Source organism: Haemorhous mexicanus, chromosome 29 (genome assembly GCF_027477595.1).
Source record: "Haemorhous mexicanus isolate bHaeMex1 chromosome 29, bHaeMex1.pri, whole genome shotgun sequence".
In the NCBI taxonomy this organism is placed as follows: Eukaryota; Metazoa; Chordata; class Aves; order Passeriformes; family Fringillidae; genus Haemorhous; species Haemorhous mexicanus.
The window spans coordinates 3436592-3454598 of NC_082369.1; the positions used below are offsets into that span (position 1 = coordinate 3436592).

Sequence of the window (18007 nt, forward strand, 5' to 3'; positions counted from 1 at the left end):
ACTCAGGATATTCCATCTCTCCATGATTTTCTTGGTGCCCCTGCCCTCCTGGCTGCCCACCACCCACAGGCACCAGGATCTGGCAAGGTCGGTGCTGTCCGGCAGTCACGGGGGAGGGACCCCGAGTTCCTTTCCCCGGGCTCACGCCGGTGTTAAACCGCTACTGTCCCTTTGCCAGGAGGTGGCGATGTCCTTTGTGCTATCTGCAGGTGGCCATGGATCTGCTCTGGGGGAAAACCTACAGAATTCACGGTTCTGGGAGAGAATTCTGCTACAAAATACCTCATTTCAGCAGAGAACACCTCATTCGGCTATAGAAACCCTAAAAACACCTCGTTCACCCTATGAAATGCCTCATTCTGTCAAACACATTTGGTGTAAATAGGCCAAATTCAGGAAGCTTCAGTAGAAAGGCTCCAGAAGGGCACTGCCTGAGCCATATTTCTCAGAGGACTTAAAAGAAAATCTAAAATCCCAGAATGATCTAGGTTGGAAAAGACCTCCAAGGTCACTGAGGCCAAGTTGTGCCCCATCCCAAATTTGTCACCGGCCCAGAGCACTGAGTGCCACTCCAGGCCTTCCTTGGGCACCTCCAGGGGGGGAGACTCCAAACCTCCCTGGGCAGCCCCTTCCAAGGAAACAGCAAAATAACCCCTGGAAGTGTCTGAGGAGCCAAGCTGGCAGCAGGCAGAAAGAAACTAAGTCCATGGCTGCCAGTGGGACCGTTTAGAATTCTGATTTATGCATATATTGTAGATATTCCAGTCTGCAATAAAATGCAGTAACCTGTTTGTGGCTATTTTTAATTTTAAATAACACACAGACCTCATCCAGCGCCCCTTGCCTTGGTCTCATGGGTAAAACCTTCACTGGCAAAAAAAAAAAAAAACCCCTCCCAAGAGGCAAAAATTTCACTCCAAAGAGTGAAAAAGACCAGAGCAAAAGTCTAAGTCTGGTTTCATTTCATCTTCAGCACAATGTTTGGAGGCACAAGGCACCTCACATATGGAGAGATGTGCCCAGAAATCACGAATGTTCTGAGTTGGAAGGGACCCACAAGGATCATCAAGCCCAATTATTAAGTAAATGGGCCCACATGGGGATGGAACCCAAAACCTTGGCATTATTAGCACCATGCTCTGACCAACTGAGCCAATCCCAGGATTGGGAGGGAGAATCTGCTGCCAGCAGCACCAGGGACACATCCATGGCATGGGGGTCATGTCTTTATGTGTCTCTGGAGCTCTGTGGTTGGTTTTTGGGATGGGTTTGTTGGGGTTTGGGATAGATTTGTTTAGCTCTGGGATGAGTCATTGGGTCTTGGGATGGGTTGGTTTAGTTCTGGGATGGGTTTGTTGGGGTTTAGGATGGGTTTGTTTAGATCTGGGATGGGTTTGTTGGGGTTTGGGATGGGTTTGTTGGGGTTTGGGATGGGTTGGTTTAGATCTGGGATGGGTTTGTTGGGTTTTGGGGTGGGTTTGTTGGGGTTTGGGATGGGTTTGTTGGGTTTAGGATGGGTTTGTTTAGTTCTGAGATGGGTTTGTTGGGGTTTGGGATGGGTTGGTTTAGATCTGGGATGGGTTTGTTGGGGTTTGGGATGGGTTTGTTGGGGTTTGGGATGGGTTGGTTTAGATCTGGGATGGGTTTGTTGGGGTTTGGGATGGGTTTGTTGGGGTTTAGGATGGGTTTGTTGGGGTTTAGGATGGGTTTGTTGGGGTTTGGGATGGGTTTGTTGGGGTTTGGGATGGGTTGGTTTAGATGTGGGATGGGTTTGTTGGGGTTTGGGATGGGTTTGTTGGGGTTTGGGATGGGTTGGTTTAGATCTGGGATGGGTTTGTTGGGGTTTGGGATGGGTTTGCTGGGGTTTAGGATGGGTGATTGGCTTTTGGGATGGGTTGTTGGCTTTTGGGATCAGAGCTCAGGTCTAAGGCAGGGAGCATCCCATGGGCTGCAGAGGAGAATGACACTTGGGAGAAGGCCTGCAAAGTGAGCTCCAGCTGTTCCAAGGATGGCTCTGAAGGCTCAGGAAGATGTTTAGACCAGTGTGTGGAGAAGAAACTGAGAAAGAGCAGGATTCAGAGCCCTCACAGTGCCAGCACCCTCCAAGGAGAGGAACCTTACTCTGCTGTGCTGCAAATGGGACACAACAGTGCCACAGGGATCACATCTCCCCACCCTGTTGGAGCCCTGGCTGTGAGAATTTCAGACTTTCTGTGCTGCCAGGCACTGACCCCCAAGAGAACACTGCATTGACCTGAGGCTGTGGAGAAGCTTCCAGAATGGAATGACAGAACTGGGATTGTGGGTGTGGAGTTTGAATAGAAGTGTGTGATATCTGAGGGTAGATAACCTAAAGTTGAAGTTTTTAGAATACAGTAATAGATATAAAGCAAGATGGAGGTTTTAGGGTGAAGGCTGGTCCTTCTTCTTCACCTTCTTCTTTACCTTCTCCTCCATGGTCTGGGTGGTTTTGTGTAATTGGATAAAAATGTCTGCATTGTGGCCATGGGTGGTTGGTTATTAGGTTAAAATTAAAAATATCTTAGGTGTCATTTTTTAATTGGACAGTTGATTCTTAAAAGGCCTTGTAGAGAGAGAGATGGGGCTCCATTTTTGGCTTGTTAGAGTGAAGTGCTGCAGAACTCAGGGTTTGTGAGACTGTGACATAGATAAGAACTAAAAACATCTGAGTCTGAACAAGAAATACCGCAATTAATCCTGACCCTGACAAAAAAACAAAGAGAAGCAAAAAAAAGAAAAGCAAAAAAAAAAGAAAATCAAACAAAAAAGAATCCACACCACCCCACGCCTGGAAAGCCCCAGTACCTCCAGTTTCCAGGTCTGCCGCACGTATTCCCGCACCATGTTGTCCCTCATGCTGTCGAAGACGCCGGGCTGGGGCTCCACCCCGCTGGGGCGGTTGCAGGGCTTGCGCAGGGGGCAGCAGAGCCCGTCGGCGTCCTTGGAGTAGAACTCGCAGAGCTCCTCGGGGCCGCAGTGCGCCTTGCCCCCCAGGATGGCGTAGGTGCCGTTGAGCTGGCGCTCGATGGGGTAGTGGTAGAACTGCAGGTCGCACACCATGGAGAGCACGTAGCCGCCCAGGCTGCGCAGGCACTGCCGCAGCAGGAACAGCCCGTCCGCCATCCCGCCCAGCTTCAGGTGCTCCTCGGCCTCCGAGCGCGCGATGCTGCCGTAGTAGAAGGGCAGGTGGGCGGCCGCGTCCGGCATCTCCCCCTCCGCTCGATGGCTCCCGCGCTGTGGAGGCTGCTGGGCCAGCAGGGAAGAAGGTGACTGTGCTCCCCAGGAGGAAAAACCTTCAAGGTATAACCACCTATGTTAGAACGAGGAAAAAGGCTTCTCCCAGCATGCCTTGCTGTGATATGCAGATTTAATGTGTCCCATTGGTCCTTCCTCCTCGCTCCACCCCTCTGCCCTCATCCCGTTGGCCCTGGTGTTGTGTCCCACCCCTCAAGATCCCCATATAAACGCCTGCTTTCCCTACTGGAGCATTTCTTTGTCCCTGGATCCCTTTGAGGAAAGAGCTCAATAAAGGCTCTCCTTGGAACACCACACCAAGACCCCGTCTCTCCTTTTGCATCGCCTGGATCACAGAGGAGCTGAAATCACTCGGCATGAGCGCAGATGTGCTGTGCCCCTGAGGTGACTTTTTCAAGACACTTCTGAGCAATACCTGCTGCGACAACGCACTCCTGGGGCCTGGCCTGGCAGGGAAAATTGGTCCCTGAATCATCATTTGGCAAAATGTTTTAATTGGGGTTCAGACTTTCATAGAGGTTCTCCTGCCGGCTCTCTGTGGGGTCATTTCAAACTCACAGCATCCCACATCCCTCTATTCTGCCCTTACTGGAGCTGGGAAGTGTAAATAAAAATCCACCTGATTTTGATTTAAAGATCCCAAGCAACAGATAATCCACTCAATCTTGATTTATAGATGCCAAGGAATAGAGAAACCACCTGAACCTGATTTAAAGATCCCAAGCAAGAGAGAATGCCCCAAATCCTACAGTGAGTTCCTCCAGTCCTTGATTGCCTTCACTACTAAAAATGTGCTCCTTAAATCCATCCTGATGTTTTTAGCCTTGACTTCCTACCATTTTCTCTCCAGCCCTGTTCACAATAAAAGGAAATTCTTTGGCCTCTCTGAATAAATGAGCTTTGCCATGGAGGTCTAGAAGGCCAAAACCGTAAATGCATTGAGATTAAAACATGAGATGGATGTGAAACATCTAAAACAACATTTAGATAAACAACTGCACCAAGCACAGCGAAAAGGAGAGAACCCAAGTGCTTCAGGCATCAACCATCATTCAGCAGAAACAAGAAGAAACCTTCCTTGAATTGTTTTTTAAACAATCTGTGGGATTTTTCCCTACAATACCTGGCTCTGGCTGGTTCCTGGTGCTCCGATCCCTTTGGCAGAGAGGGCCCTTCGTTGACTAAGTCCCTGCAGAGCCCCTGGTGCCGAAGAGCTTTAGGGCTTGTCTCTGTTCAGGGCTTGTATCTCTATCTATATTTTAGGAATCACCTAAAATCCCACCCAGAGGGTGTTGGCAGAGCCCAGTTTGCTGTAATCAATGGAAACATTATCGTGACCAAAGGTCTCATTTGTTCCCCGGAGCCTGAACTTTGGGGCTGCTCCTGCGCAGACGATGACCCCAAAAAGATCAGAGAGATTTTCTCCACCTGCGCCTCCTGCAAACTCGTCACTCATGTAAGGAGCAAAGAAACACCAGATTTTGGGGCAGCACATTGGGTATTTGCCCTGATTCTTCCCAATTTGGCTCTTCTGGACGTGGTGGGAGAAGTTGTTTCCACAGCTGAGCACACTGCTGTGGTCTCTGCTCCCAGGCAGTGGCTGGAGCTGTGCCTGGGCACGTGGTCAGCCCTGCCCTGGTGGTCAGCCCTGCTCTGGCTCATGCCAGCCTGGTTCATCCCTCCCAGCAGCACAGGGCCCTCCTGCCATCCCCTGGCATCACTGGAGCTGGGAAGGGCTTGGCTGGATCTCTGTGTTGGAAGGGCTCAGGAGGAACTGTTCTGCCCCATGCACCCTGCCCTGCTCAGCCCTCAGCAGCAAAGGGCTGCCAGGAGCTGCATTTATGGCCACCGGAACCTCCTCTACCTATTTGCTGTCCCCATGAAGCTCTGAAATGGCCCTGATGAGAACAGGAAGGGAGAGCAGAGAGGAGGCGTCTCAGCTGAGGCAGGAAACCACAACAGGAAGCGTCAGTGGTTCACAGCCAGGGTGAGGGACCAGCAGAAGCCATCCCAGGCACAGCTCAAATCAGCCCAAATTGTGAAGGCCCTGTCACCAAATTCACCAAATGGAGCAAAGTGGGGTCTGGGCACAGCTGCCAATCTGGAATGTGGGGGGGAGTGGGAACACCCTGAGGCTCAAACCCAAACTGGAGTTGGTGCCTGGGACCAAAGCAAAGCATCCTAGTCCTGTGATGCCTCCAGACATCGAAGCCCAGACTGGTTCCCAGAGCTGGTTGCCCAGGTTCAGCTCCTGAGACCAGCTGGCTGCCAGCTCTGCCTGACCTCAGCCTTCTCCCAAGAGGGCAGCTCCCAGGAAAATGGGCTGAAGGAGATGAGCAGTGAGGACTGCAACTCTTGGATTTAGCTGCAATCAGGTTCATGAGTCACGTTCTTGAGGAACAGGAAATTCTGAGTGGGCAGAGGGACGTCAGTGGCCTCCTCTGTGAGCTGCTGCTTTGCACTGGGACAAAGAGCCATGACATCTGCCCCCAAACCTGCTGAATCCCTTCTCTGGAAAGTCCAGGAGCAGAACACCACAGCAAGTGGAGCACCTGTGTCAGTATCTCAGCCAGGTGAAAGTGAGAGGGCAGAAGTTATTGATGACATGTGAGCCCTCACAGAATTTCCAGCTGCCCACACAGGGTGCTCTGTTATAAACAGGATGTTTTTCCTCTCCAAACACTGAGCTGGGACTGAAGAAACCCTCACAGAGATAGGAGAGGGACCCAGGGCTCAGAGGTTGGGTCAGGCAGTGCCACCCAAGCCTTGCTGCCACAGATCAACCCTGTAGGAAATTACTCTGCTGAGAAAAACCTTCCCAGTCCTGAGACACGAGGGAAAGTCACCCCCTGAAGCCTGAGAGCAGATTGGAACTGGAAGATTTATAATCCCTCTAAAGCTCTTACTTTTAAATATTTGTCCTGGCTGGTTTTATTGCCCACACACCAGCTCAGGGTCTCCTCTAATTCCTCTTCCAAATTCCAGCTCTGTTCCTTGGCACCAGCTCTGCATGGACCTGAGCAACCCTGAACAACCTCAACAGACCTGCACAAATCTCCTTCAGCTTTGTTCTCCCACGCTGCCAAATGCAGCCAAAATGAGAAACAATTTCATGGACCAGCACCTGAAAGAACCTGTGCAAGGGACACTCCACCATTATTCATTTCAATCAACAGAACCTCGTTTTTCCAGTTTAATCTGTGTCCCTGGGGCTGTGGATGCTGGGCATTCCCTTGGGTTTGGGTGGTCCCACAGGTTGGACACAGAATTCACAGAATCACACAATTCCAGAATCACTGGGTTGGAAGAGACCTCCAAGGTCATCGAGTCCAACCCAGCCCCAACACCCCAACTGAACCCTGGCACCCAGTGCCACATCCAGGCTTTGTTAAACACCCCCAGGGATGGGGACTGCACCACCTCCTGGGCAGCCATTCCAGAACTTTATCATCCTTTCCATGAAAAACTGAAAGAATGATAAATTTTTCCTAATATCCAACCTATATTTTTTCCTAATATCCTAATTAGGTTTTTCCTAATGTCCTACCTATAGGATAGGATCTCACCAGCTTCCTAATATCCAACCTACATTTTTTTCCTGATATCCAACCCAAATTTCCCTTGGCACACCTCGAGGCTGTGTGCTCTGGTTCTGTCAGTTCCTGGAGAAAGAGCCCAGCCCCAGCTGAGCACAGGCACCTTCCAGGAGCTGCAGAGTGATCAGGGCACCCCTGAGTCTCCTTTTCTCCAGGCAGGGCTGGAAGCCCAGGGCTCCTCTGGTGATGGCCACGTTGGCAAGTTGCTGTGATGACATGAAGATGCACCCAAAAAAACAACTCCCACATGAAATCAGTTGGGTCTGTGCCCCAAGACACAGGAAAGGCAGACAGGAAGCCCTGGAGATGTCACTCAATCTCATCTATTTATAGCTGGCCACTCGTTTTTGCTCAGATCAGACAAGAACCAACAGGAACTGGTTTGATTTGATAATTTCCCAGAAGAGCACTTGGTGCCAACCCAGACCAGTTCCTGAGAGCAGGGGGTTGTACTGGTGAAACTGGAGGCAGCACTGGAAGGTTCAGCATCCTGTTAGGACCATGTTTTGTGTCTCCTTGTCCTGGCAGCAATAATCCCACACAGCACAAATAATCCCATGGCCACAACAGGGTGGCTGGGACAGTCTGGGGGGAGCAGGGACCTGCCTGGAGGGGAGCAGGTGGGAAAGGGCTGAAGGATGGGAATTGTGATGGGGAACCAGCCTGGAGAGGGAAAAAGGGGGGTTTGGGGGGCTTCTGTCCTGCGGGTGTGGTGTAGTTTGGGGTGGTTTGTGTTGCCAGTGTGGGCTGGTTTTAACAAATCCCTAAAAGGAGTTTAACTGGGGAGGGCAGCTCAAAGGAAGTGCCAGGAAAGTGTGCCTGGGGATGGCTGAGAGGGGAATTCAGCCTGGCCTGGGGCCTGGGGGCTCTGAACTGCTCCAGGGGTTCCTTCTGCTGCTCCTCAGAGCTGGGGTGTCCTGTGGAGAGGCTCTGGGGTGGGTTCTGATGGGCACGGGGATGGACCCGGTTGGGGCTGCTCCAGAGTTGGATCCTGATGGACAGGGGGACAGCCTGGTTTGGGATTGCTGGTGGGCAGGGGGACAGGGTGGGTTCCTGATGGACAGGGGGACAGCCTGGTTTGGGATTGCTGGTGGGCAGGGGGACAGGGTGGGATCCTGATGGACAGGGGGACAGCCTGGTTTGGGATTGCTGGTGGGCAGGGGGACAGGGTGGGTTCCTGATGGACAGGGGGACAGCCTGGTTTGGGATTGCTCTGAGGTCATTCCTGATGGACTGGGGGAAAGGGTGGGTTCCTGCTGGGTAGGGAACAGCCCAGGGTCCCCCATTGCTGATGGGCAGGGGGACAGCCTGGGTTTGGGATTGCTCCAGAGTGGGATCCTGATGGACAGCCCACCTCAGCCTGGGTTTGGGATTGCTCTGGAGTCATTCCCAATGGACAGGGGACACCCCAGGTTTGGGATTGCTCTGGGGTCATTCCTGATGGGCAGGGGGACGGCCCAGGTTTGGGATTGCTCCAGGATGGGTTCCTGATGGACAGCCCACCTCAGCCTGGGTTTGGGATTGCTGATGGGCGGGGGGACAGGGTGGGTTCCTGATGGGCAGGGGGACAGCCTGGGTTAGGGATTGCTGATGGACAGGGGACAGCCCAGTTTGGGATTGCTCTGGGGTCATTCCCAATGGACAGGGGACAGCCCAGTCAGGGATTGTTCCAAGGTCATTCCCGATGGACAGGGGACAGCCCAGTTTTGGGACTGCCCACCCTGCAGCAGCACCCCAGGTGGAGGCAGAGGGTGGGTGTGGGGCACCAGCTCTGCCCTGAGCTCCCCCAGCCTCTGCTGCCTCCTTGTCTCCTCCTGATGCCAAATGACCACAAAGCTGCTCCTGGCTGTGCCTTGCCTGGACCCACCTGCATTTAATGCCAGAATAAATGCACTTTGTTCTGGTGCTGCTTGCTGCAGAGGTGATGGCACAGCCAGGGACCTCCTGCCTGTCCCCAACCCTTCCCCGCATTTCATTCTCTTGTTTCTGACTTGTGGTTGAAGATAAGAAAAAGGCTGGAAAACACCTGCAGTGTCCAAGTTGCTTTTGCAGATTGCTCATCCCAGGACTGGCTGGGACTGTGGAAGAGGAGGAGCTGAGGACCTGATTCCTGGAGGATTCCTGGGGTTTTGCTTGTCTTTTTTAATCTTAAATACTTTAATCTTTAAAAGCTAAGATTTTTTTATTCTTAAAAGAAAATGTGCAATAATTTTGATTTAACTTGCAGTAACTTTGAATCAATGCACTGTTCCTTAGTTCAAAGAAAAAACCTGAAAAACTTCACTTTGCCTTGACCTGGCTGCATTCTTCTAATTACTAATGTTTAATTATTTATGCACTCCATGGCAGCTCTTCCCAACATTTAGGAGCACTCAGATTCCTGGCTGGAGCTGCTGTTCTGCCCTCCCTGCTGGCTGCTAATTAAAGCCAAAGCTGCTCAGCTCTTGATTAACACTTGAGCTGCGTGGGAGTTTGTGAGAGCCTGTCTGTGTTTGTGCTCACAAACACGGGCTGTGTGCAGATAACGATCTGCTCCCCTGCTCGGGGAGCACTCTGACTCACAGCTGCCTGAAATGGGTGAGTTTACAGCAAATCTGCAGGAAAACCTCCCTGATTCCCACCAAGGACCTGGTCTGCTCCTGCTGCCCTTGAACAAGCTGAGTCCTCAGTGCCCCAGCACTGCCTGATGCAGAAATGCTCCAGAAAAAATCACCAAGGGTGGAAGAGACCTCCAAGGTCAAGCCCAACCTTTGACCAACACCCAACCCCAGCACTGAGTGCCATGTCCAGTTGTTTGTTGAGCACCTCCAAGGTGTCTCACTGCTTCCCAGGGCAGCCTGTTCCAGTGCTTGACACCTTTTCCATGAAGAAATCTTCCCTGATATCCTACTCCCTCTCTGAAGTGAAATGTGGGAGCCATCTGGGCCCAGGGACCATCCCCAGTCCTTTGCAGAAGGAAAAATATTGAATTCCACAGCACTGGCAAGGCCCCTGGAAGGACCTGGTGATGTGGGAGGGCTCCTGGCAGTGGCAGGACCAGGAAAAAGCTGGTCCTGGGGAGCTCAGTGTCCCTCTACCCCCTTCTAAATCCTTTCCAGACACCTCATGTCCCTCTACCCCTTTCTTAAATCCTTTCCAAATACCCATCCCAGTGTTAGTGGAGCTCCAAAGGAAAGGGGATGGTTCTGTTCAAGTGCTTGTAAGAATAATATAATATAATATAATATAATATAATATAATATAATATAATATAATATAATATAATATAATATAATATAATATAATATAATATAATATAATATAATATAATGTAATGTAATGTAATGTAATATAATGTAATATAATACATATTAATATCTAGATATTATATAGATGTATAGAGTATATATAATGTTGTAAAATATCATCTCATAATCATCTTTCCCTCCCCCCCTTGTAACAGCCTTGCTAGTCAAGACATTTAGAGGAGCTGGTTGTCACCAGAGGTGTGCCATAACCACCCCTGACCTCCAGTCAAGGTGTAAAAAGTCATTTCCATCAATGGTTGGCAGATAAAGAGTTAACTGACAAAACTCCCAGAGGGGCTAAGGACACAGAAGGCAGAGCATCCATTTTGTAGGTGAGCAGGAGGCTGGCAGTCACAGGGACTCCCAGGGCTGTAATTTTTCCTTGTTCCATCCTTTGTTGTAGTGTTTGTTAAAGTTTAATAAATTTTTTAAAGTAAGCAGTCATTTCTCACGTGTTGGAGGGGTCACACTGCTCACAGAGCCCTTCCTGACACCTCTGCCCGGTGTCACCTCTGCCCAGTGCCACCTCTGCCCAGTGCCACCTCGGCCCTGTGCCACCTCTGCCCAGTGCCACCTCTGCCCTGTGCCACTTCTGCCCTGTGCCACCTCTGCCCTGTGTCACCTCTGCCTGGTGTCACCTCTGCCCAGTGCCACCTCTGCCTGGTGTCACCTCTGCCCTGTGCCACCTCTGCCCTGTGCCACCTCTGCCCGGTGCCACCTCTGCCCTGTGCCACCTCTCAGATCCTCCTGCTGCCCTGCTCTGACTCTCCTGGCTGAGGATGCTCCTCCTTCCCCAAAGGCAGAGGAGCTGTGGCTGCCCCAGGATCCCTGGAATGTTCCAGGCCAAGCTGGACAGGGATGGGATGGGATGGGATGGGATGGGATGGGATGGGATGGGATGGGATGGGATGGGATGGGATGGGATGGGATGGGATGGGATGGGATGGGATGGGATGGGATGGGATGGGATGGGATGGGATGGGATGGGATTTAAGGTCCCTCCCAACCCAAGCATTCCAGGATTCCCTGAGCTCACAGCCTGGGAGGGCCAGGCCCAGGGACAGCTCTGCTCCTGCAGAAATGGGATTAATGGTCCCTTTCAGGGTGGTTTTTGCAGTGTGTGAACAGCTGCCTTGGTTCCAGACAATTTTAAGAGCTGGACATCCTAAAATTACTTCCCTTAAAATTTTAACCCATTCCTTTAAGGTCCCTCCAACCCAAACCATTCCACGGTTCTGGGACTCCCTGTTCCAACCCTTCTCTCCAGGAGGGACCTGTGGATGATCCCTGCCAGGTGGGTCTGGTGCCCTCAGATGGCCCCAAAGGCCTGGGCTCTCCTGATCCTGCAGGGATTTCTTCTCTCAGGGTTATTTGTTAACAGAAGGAAGCTCCAGAAGAATTTGCTCCAGGAGCAGGGGAGAGGAGGGAGAGGGCCACCTGCACGGGGGCTGCTGGGGACACCTCTGTGCCTGCTCCCTTCAGGCTGGGCTTCTCTAACGGCTGGCACTGCAGAAAGCAGTGTTTGGTTCCCAGAAAGCAATTTTTTGGTTTCACCCTGCTTCCTCTGGGTTTTCTCAGGTGCCTCCCCACAGAGGCTGGGACAGGAATTTCTCTGAGGTCACAGCCACCAGAGGAGTTGATGCCTCAGGGTTTAGTTTTTCTATTTCTCAGACTCTGTGCTGCTTTAGTGTTTGGGTCTGGGCCTCATATCAGGGGATGGTGAGCTCTGTGCAGGGAGCTCTGAGCAGGGAGACAAAACAATTCCTGCTCCAGCTGGGCACCAAGGACAAATGATCCAAATCTCAGCCCAAGAGCACAAACCCCGTGGGCTGGAGAGAGAAAAACAAGCAGGGTGGGACTGGATGGGCTGGGGCTGGAATTGGACAATGAACTGCAAGATGCAAATGGAGCAGAACTGATCCCAGGGAGAGACCCTGTGCCCTGGTGTCCATTTTGTGACCATTTTGGTTCATCTTGGGTGCAGCCCTGGCTGGGCTCTTGTGCTGCCCAGGGTGGATCCAACAGGTTACAGCAGGGACAGAAACCCTTGGAGCTGCCCCTGGTTAGTGGAAGCATCTTCTCCCAAGCCAGATGTCCCTGGTGAGCAGCTTCCCCCTGGAGCAGGAGGGTGCTGGGCCAGGGTGGCACTGCTGGGACACTTCTGTGTAAAGCCAAGTCACTGTGCTGTCCTCAGGCAGCGTGGGCTCCTCTGCTGGCCGTGGATTGAGCTGTGAAAACACCCTGCTGAGCCTTTGTGGGGCCACTGGAAAGACTCCTGGCTGCAGAGCCATTGATCCTGAACAGTTTTTAATGAGGGGCTGGGGCACAGAGTTAAACACAGCCCCCCCTTTCCTGCCTGGCATCCCCTGTGCTCCTGTGAGCTCAGAGCTCAGCCCTGGCACCCAGCAAATGATGCCAGGAGCTTTGTCCTGGGGCTGGAGGAGCACAGAGCTCGTCCATGCCACCCAGGTGCTGACAACAAATAGAGAGCAGTCAGAAATGCTGCAGCTCCTCTGGCTCTGGGATCGAGCAGGAAACTGCAGCAGTTTGTGCACAAGTTGGAGGAGAAGGGCTCTGGTTTTTCCTTGGCTTCTCCCTGGCCTCCCTGCACCACCTTTTGCTGAAATTACAATTTATACACAACATCAGGGGCCTGGAAATTGACCCCTGCCAGTGCAGAGGATCTGGGGAGTGTCAGAGTGCAGGAAGATTAAATGAGATGTTTATGTGAGGGAATTGTGGCTGAGCCCATTCCTTGGCTACTTTACTACCTCCTTACTCCTGCTAGTAGCACAGCCTTGAGCAGGGTGTAGGAAAGGGGGCACAGAAGGCTTTGAGAGCACTGAAAATAAATTTACCCTGGCCTGCCCTAGTTTGGGTCCTCCTGGAGGTGCTGAGCAGGTTCTGAGCTGCCCTGAGCACCAGATCCTTCTCTCCCCTGCCCCTCTCCCTGCCTCAGGTGCTGCAGGGGCTCACGGCTCTATTTCCAACCACAAGTGGTAGTGGCTTTGGTGCATGAGCAGCTGTGCTCTTGCCTTGCCTCTGCTGTTTGAAAATAAAGGTGATGCATGTGTGAAGCTATCAGCATGGCTGGGTTTCCTTCCTTCCTTCAGTAATTCTGCCTTCGTTTGCTTCTCATTTAATTTTACTTTAATTTGCTAAAATTTAATTTTAATTCTTATTAAATTCTTTAATTTACTTTCAAGTAATATGTAAATACTTCCATTTACCTCCATTCTTCTTTAATTTACTTCTTTAATTTACTTCCAACTTGCTTCCAAGTAGAAGTAATTTACTTACACTTTGAACTGGTTGCTGTGTCTCCCTGAGCGACACCTCCCTGCTGAGCACAGCCTCTGCTCTGGCTCTGGGTGCTGCCAGACATGGATGGCTCTGCCCAAAGCCACCTCCCTTCTCCTCTCTCTGCTTCCCAAGGTGGGATTTTAAGGAATTCTCACTCTGGGCAGCATCTCTGTGCAGATGTGGACATTTCTGGTTCACAGTTCTCCACTGGAGCCACCCTCACAGGTCTCTCCTGGAGAGGAGGATTGGAACAGGGAGACATGGATGGAATGTCAGAACCATGGAATGGAACCATGGAGAGGTTTGGGATGGAGGGACCTTAAAGGAATGGGCTAAAATGGGAAGGGAAGGGAAGGGAAGGGAAGGGAAGGGAAGGGAAGGGAAGGGAAGGGAAGGGAAGGGAAGGGAAGGGAAGGGAAGGGAAGGGAAGGGAAGGGAAGGGAAGGGAAGGGAAGGGAAGGGAAGGGAAGGGAAGGGAAGGGAAGGGAAGGGAAGGGAAGGGAAGGGAAGGGAAGGGAAGGGAAGGGAAGGGAAGGGAAGGGAAGGGAAGGGAAGGGAAGGGAAGGGAAGGGAAGGGAAGGGAAGGGAAGGGAAGGGAAGGGAAGGGAAGGGAAGGGAAGGGAAGGGAAGGGAAGGGAAGGGAAGGGAAGGGAAGGGAAGGGAAGGGAAGGGAAGGGAAGGGAAGGGAAGGGAAGGGAAGGGAAGGGAAGGGAAGGGAAGGGAAGGGAAGGGAAGGGAAGGGAAGGGAAGGGAAGGGAAGGGAAGGGAAGGGAAGGGAAGGGAAGGGAAGGGAAGGGAAGGGAAGGGAAGGGAAGGGAAGGGAAGGGAAGGAATTTTAGAATGCCCAGCTCTTAAAACTGTCTAGAACCAAGGCAGCTGTTCACACACAGCAAAAACCACCTCAAAAGGGACCATTAATCCCATTTCTGCAGGAGCAGAGCTGTTCTTGGGTCTGACCCTCCCAGGCTGTGAGCTCAGGGAATTCTGGAATGCTTTGGCTTGGGAGGGACCTTAAATCCCATCTCATCCCACACCTGCCATGGCAGGGACACCTTCCACTGCAAGCCCTGTCCAGCCTGGCCTTGGGCACTGCCAGGGATCCAGGGGCAGCCCCAGCTGCTCTGGGCACCTGTGCCAGGGCCTGCCCACCGTCTGAGTAAGGAATTCACCCATTATCCATTCCAAACCCAGCAGCTGCCACCCAGACCAGCACTGAGCTCGTTGTGCTGCTGCTGTGTCAGTGCCACACGTTTGCCATCTCAGCTTGGACAGCACAGAGGTTTCCCTGAGCCCTGAGCTGCCCCAAAACTGCCCACAGCCACTGGACAGGGGGTGGCATTCACACTCTCTGGAAAAATCCCTTCGCTCAGGATTTTTCTCCTGGGAAGCTGAGAAGCCTCAGAGAAAAGGAAAACAATTCTTGTCTCATTTGCTTCTCCTGTGCTGTGCTCATGTGGAATGTGTTTGGAGATTGTTCACCCACAGGTGATTGTTCCATTGCATTCTGCTGGGAGTTGTTTTGGCTCCTTGGCCAATCAGGGCCGAGCTGTGTCAGGACTCTGGAGAGAGTCAGGAGTTTTCATTATTATCTTTTTAGCATTCTGTCTGTCTCCTTTCTGTATTCTTTAGTATAGTATAGTATAATAGCATAGTATTCCTAGTATTCCTAGTATTCCCAGTATTCTACATTCTATATAGTATTCTTCAATATAATATAGTATTCTTTAGTATAATATGGTATTATAAAGTAATAAATGAGCCTTCTGAGAACATGGAGTCAGGTCCATCATTCCTGCCTCCATCAGGGCATTCCCTGTGAGTGCAATAGCCAGGGGCTCTGCCTGGGGCAGTGCCAGGTGGAAGTTCCAGCTCCCCCAGACCACTTTGGTCTCTGAACATCTGCAGCAGATGTTGGAGCTGCTTCACCCTCACCTTCCAGTGGGGCACAGCAGCTCCTGTGCTCCAGGAGTGCCTGGAACAGGGGCACAGCCTCCTGTAGCCTTGCTGGAGGGGCTTTGAGCAGGTTAGAAATATAAAAATACAGAAATATGCAGCTCTGGAGTTGGCTGAGACACCAAAGTGAATTCCCTGTGCCTGCAGTGCTGGGGCCTCTGCTGTCTGTGAGTCACAGTCTGAAATCTCAGGTGAAGGGGCCACCAGCAGCTCGCAGCACCACAAAATGAACGTGTTGGGTTCATCTTTATAGCCAGAATATTCCTGTGGGCACAGAGGGTGAAAGCTGCTGCCAGGTGGGCAAGAGCTGGAGGAGCCCTGGGTGCTCTCACTGCTCCTCAGACACACCACGAGGAGTTCAGGCTGCACAGACCAGACCTAAACATTCCCTGCGGTTTGAAAATTAAGGAATAAAATAAATACCACCCCTGGGGCTCAGTCCCATGATCCCAGCACGGTGGGGAGGTTGAAATGAGTTATTTTGGGGGGTGATTTGAGCCTCAAAGTGTTGGAAATGTGACAAGTTCAACAAACACTAATTGTTGGCCAGGAGTGATGGGGGAAGGTCTGAGAGCAAAGGAGAAGCATCTGAGGAACACAAGTTTCCTTCAGAGAGGAAAAACTGGTTTTGGATGTGCTGCTAAAATGGAATAGGGGTAAGGCAGAAGAAATTAATCAGTGGAAAGGAAGTCTGGGTATCAAGGAACGTTTCCAAGCAAGAAGATTCATCAGGATGTGGGGCAGGGGAGATGGAAGTGCCATTGGCAGGCCCTCAGCACTGGGTCAGGAAATGGGAACAATCCTCCCCAGGCAGGAAGAACCCCCAGGGATGAGCTCACAGGACTTTCCCATTGCTAATTCCTGCAATCCTGAGTTCCACTAGGGAAAATCCTGCTTGCAGCTTCTTTCTGGGGCCACTGTGATTTCCAGTTCTGTCAGTCCTTTGTGGAAAACTGAAAGCCACCAAGCACGGGAGGATTTTGTGATATTTTTGGTGGTGTTTTTGTGTGAAAGGAGAGTGAAACCCTCCCTGTGCACAGCAGTGAATACTCCCTGGCTCATTTTTATAACTCAGTGATCAGGACTGAGGTGAAAAAACAACTCATTCTCCATGGTCTGGTGACCATGGTGTTTGTCCTTCCTGTGCTCTCGAGGGGAGGTTGCATTAATCAATAACTGCCCGTGCTCAGGCTGTTCCCACACGGGCACTCTTCACCTCTCCCTTCACTTTTCCACCCAGGAAAAAATATCTCTGGGGTGACCTTGCAGCTGAGCACCCCAGAGCAGGAAAAAACCCAGCATTTCCCTCCTGGAAGGGACCCTAGAAGGAGCAGAGGGGGGAAATGCTGCCCCACAGAAAACCTTTGGGGCCCTCATGGTCTGCTCTCCCCCAGCTGGACCTGGGGGACAAGAAGAGCCCATGGATGTCAGAACCCAGGACATTCCTCTGGCTGCCCTGGGTGATTCCAGACCCTGGCAGGGGGCTCAGAGACCTTGGCATGGGGTCAAACACACCTGAGCCTTCGATTTTAGCCATGGAAACAATTCCCAACTTTGTGTGAGGAGGTACAAGCCACAAGGGATTGAGTAGGATGACAGTGAATTTGTCACAGGGTGGAAAAGTAGAATTTTGGGTTTTTAGAATGGGTGTTCAAGAGGCAAGATGGAGGAATCTGAGTGTGTCCTGTTCTTCTTTTCCTTCTTCTTGTCCTCCATCTTCTGCTGAGATGGTGACAATTTTTGATAGGCTTAGAGTAGAGACAGACTATCTAACACAAGTGATAGGTTTTGGAAAATTATTGTCAAAAAAGTACACACATTTCTTAGCATAAAAAGCCAACACCACCCCAAGAGCAGCCACAACCCAACCTGCTGGACAGACCTCAGATGGTCAGAGACAGAATGTCATAGATAAGAAAAAATAAACAACCTTGAAAAGCAGAACCAACGAATCTCGACTTCTTCTTCTGTCGTAAGGCTAAGAAAAAAGAGACTTTCTAATGCCTTGGGGTCATCTCAGCCACAGAAACCCGAGACACGGACACAGATTTCACTGGACACAAATTCCCCTGTGCTCACAGGAGTGGGGATTGGTGCTGGAGCTCCCTCTCAGCTGTGGGGGGTGTTCCTGGCTGTGTTTTGGGGCACTGAGAGCAGAGTTATTATTTCCCCCACAGCTTCTTCACAAGGCCAGCAGATTATATTCAGCACTTCCAGCAGAGCCAGGGTGGAAATCCCTCCACATCCCAGGGAATGGCGGCTGAGCTGGGCCTGTCCTGCCCTGCTGGGGCCCAGCTGAGTGCCCAGAAAGGCCTGGCTTAAGCCCTGGGAGTTGATTTTGGGGAGGAGCAGACAGCACTGAGCACCTCTAAACCTTCTGCTCATCCCTCTGGCATCCCTCACCCTGCTCTGCTGTGCCTGTGGGGCTTTTCTCCACCCTCTTGTCTGCCTCCACATCCAAACAATGTTCCTTGGGGCAGGATGTGGGAATGTGCCCCCTGTTCACAGAGTGACTAAATTATTCTTTGTCTGCTTAAAAAGGCAAAAAGCCCACAAGTTTCTCTCCCTGTCTGGCTCAAAGACCCCTCACGG

General features: G+C 51.5%; 1 protein-coding gene across 3 annotated transcripts in view; it reads right to left on the reverse strand.

The window, feature by feature from the left end:
* LOC132339621 (tyrosine-protein kinase ZAP-70) overlaps positions 1-18007 on the reverse strand; it is a 41476-nt gene that overhangs the window by 17542 nt on the left and 5927 nt on the right. For 2 of the 3 annotated variants that reach the window (XM_059869968.1, XM_059869966.1), the window contains exon 2: positions 2827-3314. In XM_059869968.1, coding sequence (XP_059725951.1) covers positions 2827-3228 — 402 coding nt within the window. In that variant the 5' untranslated portion in view covers positions 3229-3314. Of the gene's footprint in view, positions 1-2826; positions 3332-18007 lie in introns of all 3 variants that reach the window. The other variant, XM_059869967.1, reaches the window with a different exon arrangement.